Raw genomic sequence first — 7736 nt, 5'->3', positions numbered from 1 at the left:
CATGTAGATATTTTTTGAGTTCTAAATTTTTCTCCTACCCTCCCCTTCCCTCCCCCTCCCAAAGCCAGTAAGAAATTTGATATAGGTTATACATTACAATCATGTTAAACATATTTCCATGTTAATCAGAACAAAAAGAAAAAAATGCAAGAAAAAATAAACAAGAACAATAACAGAAAAGCAACAACAAAAGTGAAAATAGTATGGTTTAGTCTGCATTCAGACTTCATAGTTCTTTTTCTGAATGTGAAGAGCATTTTCCATCATAAGTCTTTTGGCATTGTCTTGGATCATTGTATTGCTGAGAAGAGCCAAGTCCATCACAGTTGATCATAACAAAATGTTGATACTGTGTGCAATGTTTTCTTGGTTCTGCTCATGTTACTCAGCATCAATTCATGTAAGTCTTTCCAGGTTTTTCTGAAATCCATCTGCTTATCATTTCTTGCAGCACAATAGTATTCCATTACATTCATATACCACAACTTGTTCAGCCATCCCCAAATTGATGGGTATCCCCTCATCTAATTCACTTCTGACAAGAGAAATGAAAATTAAAACAACTCTGAGGTTATACTTCATCCCCTACAATTAGAAAAGATGATTAAAAAAAAGAAAATTATAATTGTTGAAGAGGTTGTAGGAGGGCAAGACATACTAATGCAGTATTGGTAGAGCTGTGGAGTGTTCCAATTATATTGGAAACCAATTTGGAACTATACTCCAAGAGTCATTAAACTGTGTGTTACCTTTGACCCATTAACAAAACTACTAGGCTTATACCTCAAATAGATCAAAGAAACAGGGAAAGGAAAATTAAATAATCAATAAGCTTTCTTTATACACCAGACACCATGCTAAAAATACTTAGGTTGATACTTTTGTTGTAGTAAAGAACTAGAAACCAAGTTGTTGTCTGTCATTTGGGGAATAGCTGGACAAATTATCTCATAGAAATGTGATGGAATATTATTGAACTGTGATCAAATGGCATAATATCTGTAAAGTGCTTAGCACAGTATGGCACATAGGAGGCACTATATCAATGCTAATTATTATTTCTAAATTATGAAAGGGATGGATTCAGAGAAACCTGGGAGGACCAGTATGAACTAATAGTGAAGTGAGCAAAACGAGAACAATGTATGCATTGAAGACAACATTATAAAGCAAAACAACTTCAAAAGAATTAAGAATTCCAGTGACCAACCACAAATCCAAAAGACTGATGATGAATCATGCTTCTATTTTTGGAAAGACACTTCCAGAGGTGATAAATGTGTCACATTTTACTTGATTATCCATGTTTGTTACAAGAGGGGGAACAAGGGGAAAGGGAGAAAAGAAGCATTTATTAAGTACCTATTATGTGACAGGCATTGTGTTAAGTAATTAACAAAAATTTCATTTGATCCTCACAACAACCCTGGGAGATAAATGCTATCATTATCCCCATTTTACAGATGAGGAAAGGTCAGCTGAGTCAGGTTTTACTGAATCTACTGTGGTGGTGGTGGTGATGATGTTGATGATTTTGGCGATGGTGGAGAATGCAAGGGTGTAGAGGCAGGTAGTTACAATGATGCCAGAAAAAGAGAGAAAAGAACATCAAAGGAAATATTTAAAAATACACAGAAGAGAGCAGAAGGAATTCAGAGAAATAGATAAACAGGAGAACTTTGGAATTACCATGTTAAATCTATTAGAAATCTTTTAAAATTGGTTATGTATAGTATATTTTCATATACATTTCTTATTTTATTTGAAAATAAATGATCACGTTAATTGATGTGTGTCAAGTTCACGGTCATAAAAAAGAACAATTTAAAAATGTTTTTTAAAAAGGAAATGAGGTGGTGTAATAACCTATTCTTGATGGACCTAGGGTGAATTTTAGTGACCATTGCTTTCCTCCACAAATGTTCACAAGCCACTCCTTTAACAATGTGTTCAAGAATTTTGCCAGGAATAGAATTCAACTCGACTGACCTATTGTTTGAAGACTACGCCCTCTTCCCTTTTTTTGGAAAATCAGGACATTTGCTCTTTTGTGTGCCACCTCTCCTTTCTCTAAGATCCTTCAAAGATCAGCAGTGGCTCAGCAGTAAGTAACCACTATTTCTTCCATTGCCCTTTTTACTTCCCTTGGGTCAGGTAACTAACTCACAGTGCCCTCACTCATCTTGAATTTTCACTTCCACTTACCCAATTTTATTATAGTTTTCCTAGTCCCAAAATCCTCCTCAGACAGTAATTCATTCTCACTGTTGTCCATCCTCATCATCCCATCCACCTGTAGCATTGATCACTAATTTGATCTTTTTGCAAAAATAGCTTTTTAAATAAATATGGTGTCTATAGCACTTGGAATTAACCTTTCTTCTAGGCCCTAACATCTTAACATTCTTAGAGGACTCTGCTACATTTTTGTATTCAATGCCAGTTATTTTTCCTTCTATACATGTTTATATCCATTGGATCCTTTGAAAATCTGTCCTGAATGTTAGCATTCTTCTTCTCTACCACAAGTTGCATGATGGAATGGCTACTTGCTCCTTAATATTCTCCAATTTCTTTTTCTTTTTGGATATTGAATGGAAATGATCTTTATTGCTTCTTTTAAAAATTTTAATATAATTTTTTTCCAGTGGGTTTTTTTTTTTGGGGGGGGGTTGCAGGGCAATGAGGGTTAAGTGACTTGACCAAGGTCACACAGCTAGTAAGTGTCAAGTGTTTGAGGCTAGGTTTGAACTCAGGTATTCCTGAATCCAGAGCCAGTGCTTTATCCACTGCGCCACCTAGCTGCCCCTACACATAGTTTTCAACATTTTTTTCATAAGATTTTGACTTCCAATTTTTTCTCCCTCCCTCCTCTCCCTGCTCCCTCAACAAGACAGAAACCAATCAGATATGTTATATATGTACAATCATGTTAAATGTATTTCCACATTGGTCATGTTGTGAAAGAATTAGAACCAAAAAAGTTCCCCAATTTCTATGTCAACTATATCTGCTAGATAAAATCAGATCTAGAATAGCAGTTCTCCATGTTCCTTCCTCTACCTCTTGAAGGGTAAAGTTCTCATTTCAGCAAGTCACACATTCATCAATTGGTCTGCTTTTGGCTTAAAGAGAACTCTAGAAGATTCTGAAGCTAAAATTCCATTATTACCACAAAAGCATGTTTCCACACCAGATGTGCGATCTCTTTCCCAAACTCCTCAACCATATTACTTGTTTACTGTTCCTTTGATCTTTACCTAGATGTTCTCCAGGGTTTGTCTATTCACTATGCTTTCATGAATATAATAGTCTCTGACATTCCATTGCTTTCAATCTGATTCCTTTTAAATAAGGCAGATTCTTCCAGTCATATTCCAAGATCCATCAGGTCAAGTTTGTATTCTTGCATTAAGAACTCATTTACTTTTTTTTTTTGGGTGAGGCAATTGAGGTTAAGTGACTTGCCCAGGGTCACATAGCTTGTAAGTGTCAAGTGTCTGAGGCCGGATTTGAACTCAGGTCCTCCTGAATGCAGGGCTGGTGCTCTATCCACTGCGCCACCTAGCTGCCCCAGAACTCACTTACTCTTATTACCAACACATAGTTCATTTGCATAGCCATTTATGGCATTGGTTATTGCTGGTTCTTTAGATACTTTCTCATTACTGGTGTTCATCTGCTTGTCTTCCTTTGTTGTACTTACTTTCTTCTATGACAGTAATGTCAAATGCAAATAGATCCCTATTGGATGGTTATGCTGTTTTGTATTTTTATTTATTTTGTTACATGTTATGCAATTACATTTTAATCTGGCACAGGCTACATTGGGGGCTGTTTGACACCTCTTCTCTATGGCATCAGACTTGGTAGATCTACACAGGCCATTTTCTCCCTCCCTCTCCCTTTTTTTCAGTTTCACTACCTCTTGAGTACATTTGCTAGGCTCCAGTCAAAACTGTTTTAAACAGTCCCATTTGCAAGGTGCATGTCATCCACCTCCTCCTGGCAGGAGTCCATCAGTCCCACACTGGAAGCCATGGTCCAGAAACCTACCACCCATCCAGTCACCCTCACTGTAGCAAGCTATTCATTGTTCTTTTCTAACACACTCCCCAATCTTCAACATGGTATACTACTAAAAATGTTTAGTCTCAAGTCATTATTTTTTGGGCCTGGCACTTTGCATTCCTTAGAAAACTTTCTTCTGGGCTACATCACTTGGCCCTTTATGAAGCACCAGAAGTGAGTAGTGTTCATTAGATTTCTCTTTTACATTTGAGATATGCGTCCTGAAAATGAAACTTACGGTTAAAAAGTGTTTTCCTCACAAGCCTGTGAAGTAGTGCCATCCAAGTATCATCACATCAATCTTAGAGATTTGAAAACTGAGGCTGAGGAATTAAACAACTAATCCACAGTCAAAAAGCTGAAATGCCAAAGGCAACTCTTGAATCCACAACTTAATGCCTCCAAGGATAGCCTTCTACCTACTAAGCCACATCCTCTTTTTACTTTTAGTTCGGACAAAACATAGCTTGCCTCTTAGTAGTCTTCCTTGCTGAAAAACAAACAATCCATTTTGTAAGTCATTAGAAAGTTCTTTTTGCTTTCCAAGATTCTCTCAAGATTCACAACTCTTTGCTTTCTCCAGTTTGCTATATCTGTCCATTATTTTCATTTGCTAAACTGAATTTGACCTTTCAGCACCTAACAAATCGCCCTGATGAAGAGATATGTTGATCAGAATCACTTATCTCCAAGATACCTCAACCATTCAATATTTAACAATTTCCAATTATGAAGCTCTTTACTTGGTTCTGGGATGTTCATAAAGGTTAGAAAATAGGCTTTGAGGGGGCAGCTAGGTGGCGCAGTGGATAGAGCACTGGCCTTGGAGTCAGGAAGACCTGAGTTCAAATCTAGCCTGACACTTGACACTTACTAGCTGTGTGACCTTGGGCAAGTGGCAAGTCACTTAACCCTCACTGCCCAATAAAAAAAAAACAAAACAAAACAAAAAAACCAGAAAATAGGTTTTGACCATGGCACAACAGGCTTTTATAAAATACTTGTGGACTAGTTTATTTCAAATGAAAATGTAGGGTCCCTTATAGTAGCCCTTATGAATAATGCTCCCATATGACCATAATACAAGTGTTCAATGTGTTTTCAAGTTGGGTTAAAAAACATTTGTGAGAAGAGTTCAAAGCCTGCTTTAAGTTGAGTACAAGAAGGCAGTGAGTGAATGAAAAGGAAAAAGAGACTAACAAGGCAAGACAGAAAACTTTCATCACACAGACTTCTTTTGGTAAGAACTTTATTTCTGAAAAAGGGAAAAAATTAAAGTACTAAAATATTCCTTTAGTTATTTCTTTTGGGGAAGAGCAGAGGATGGGAGGGATAATAAACAATTCATATAAAATTCTCAAACATAGTTGGTGCAAAAATTGCCTCCCTCCTCTGTAGTGGGGCTAGCTAATCCTAAATAGTACCACTTATAGTTGCTCTACAAGTTACCAAAATCACTTGTAACGAACGCAGAGTCTTCTTGGTCAAAGGCAAGTAAGCAAGTGCCTGGAACATTCATTTGACAAATAAATACAATTTTTTTTTCACAAACTCAATAATTCAGTCAATTTTAATCTGATTTTTCCAATGAAATGCTGAAGGAAAACAAGTCTTTGAAGAGTACCAAATGTTTCTTCTTTCTAGTAAAATCATAATGTCTGGAATGAAATTTTTAAAAAAACATCAAGAACAACAGGTTACAGTACTGAAAAAAATGTCCAAGAGGAGTCTTTACCTCACTGAGGTGATAAAAAGGTAAAAAAAAGGAAACCGACTGTCCATTTTCTTCTCTATGGATCACCAGCACTAATTTGCATTATTTAAAGGAAATGAATTTGGGGAGGAGAAGGGACTATCTGCAGCAACTGTACTTTCTAAACTGGCAAACTGGGGTACATGGATTAGCAGGTACATCTTGACTTCTATTGCACAGGCCAAAACAACCCCAAAAGCTTCCAGGTGTACCTCAAAATAGCAAAAAATCACCCAGGAATTGGAGACAAAGTCCTGTCTCATCACCAGAGTTTTAACAGTGAAATGATCTTGGAATATACTCCCTGTGTCCTCTTGCATGCTCTCAGTTGGAGTTTCTGTGAGGGATAGGAAGGTTTTCATGAAGATATTTTAAAGTTCCATTCTCTGAAAAGTCAGATACAACATGGTCCTGTCCCCTAAGTAGCCACTTAGTAGTGAGTAATCCTTCAAGTCCTACTGGTCCCCGGGCATGGATTCGAGAAGTGCTGATTCCCACTTCTGCTCCTGGAGAAAAAAAAAAAATTATATTAAAATACCACTTAATGAACAGGCCTTCTTATCTTTCATGAACCAGTGAACTGCTCTACGTTCTGTGGTAGCAAAGGATATAATGGAATATAACTGTGCTGTAAGAAATGTTGAACATGAAGAAAACAGAGAAGTGTTAGAAGAATTATATGCACTGATGTAAAGTGAAGTAACAAGAACCTGGAAAACAGTATACACAATGAGTGCAAAAACATAAATGGAAAGATCAACCACTAGCAACAATTAAAACTGAATGCTACAAAATTATAATGACAACCTAACCTACAAGAAGACATCTTACTCCACTCTTTTGCACAAATGAAGGAACTATGGCTGTGGGATAGTGTATATAATATCCTTTCTTCTCTCTTCATCTTTTTTTTCCCCTCCAAATGCTAAATTCTTGAATCTTCAGAAAACAAAACCTTATTGCAAGCGCTGAACAGCAGCATTCCTAACAACCCTCTCCTTTTTGTTTTTCCTTTTAAAAACAATTTCTTAAAAACTTAAAGTGAACATCCATATAGTTCAGTGATATGCCTGTACTTAAGTCTAAGTGGACAGAATAGCTGTGCCCTCTCCATTGCTGCCATAATTCTTCTCTGTTCCTTCTCTTCCCTTCCCTTTTCCTCTTCTGTGGTGGCCAGTAATTGAGCATTTATTCCTTAGGTTCTGCTTTTTTCATTTTGCATTATTTCGTAAGTTTTTTCCAAGTATCTTTATATTTCTCATACTTACTGGTCTTATAACTGTATGACAGACAGCATGTTATGACATTAAGGTACCTCAATTCATTTAACCATTTCCCCACTGTGAAACAGGTTTTTCTGTTGATTTTTTTTTTTTTGGTAATACCAAATAATACTAAAAATCTTGATACAGCAAGTGCTTTTTTGTTGTTTTGATAACATTATGGGCATCCTCACAACCAAACTGTTAGACTGAAAGGTACATAGCTTAAAAGGAGATACTTCTGTAAATGTTTAATAAGGGCTGCCAGATTGATTTCCAAAAGGATTATACAAATTTGCAATTTCACCAGCAGTTAAAGGAGTATACCTGTTTTTCTACAATCCCACTAGCACTGAGTTTTGCTGGTTTTAAATATTTTTGTCAATTTGTTGTGTGTGGTGGTATTTTCATTTTTTTTTCTTTTTGACTAGTTGTTATTAACAATTTAAGAATATTCTGTTTATATCCTTGCCCATTTATCCATTGTAGACTGAGTTATCTTTGGGAATTCTTAGAAGGTCCTCGATGTATTTTAGATGTCAAGTTTCTAATCTCTTATTTTGGGGTGGAGGTATCCATATCTGTGATTTCTTTGGTGTAGGGAACTTTCAGTAAGGGAACTCCTTCTCATACAACTTTTACTGTGTTAA

General features: G+C 36.4%; 1 protein-coding gene across 5 annotated transcripts in view; it reads right to left on the bottom strand.

The window, feature by feature from the left end:
* Window positions 1–5318: 5318 nt before the first annotated feature.
* ALDH18A1 (aldehyde dehydrogenase 18 family member A1) overlaps window positions 5319–7736 on the bottom strand; it is a 62751-nt gene continuing 60333 nt past the window's right edge. For all 5 annotated transcript variants that reach the window (XM_043989489.1, XM_043989490.1, XM_043989491.1 and 2 more), the window contains one exon: window positions 5319–6330. In XM_043989489.1, coding sequence (XP_043845424.1) covers window positions 6149–6330 — 182 coding nt within the window. In that variant the 3' untranslated portion in view covers window positions 5319–6148. The remainder of the gene's footprint in view (window positions 6331–7736) is intronic.

The sequence above is a fragment of the Dromiciops gliroides genome, chromosome 2 (genome assembly GCF_019393635.1).
Source record: "Dromiciops gliroides isolate mDroGli1 chromosome 2, mDroGli1.pri, whole genome shotgun sequence".
Taxonomy (NCBI): Eukaryota; Metazoa; Chordata; class Mammalia; order Microbiotheria; family Microbiotheriidae; genus Dromiciops; species Dromiciops gliroides.
This window is presented reverse-complemented; position numbering and strand designations above follow the sequence as displayed.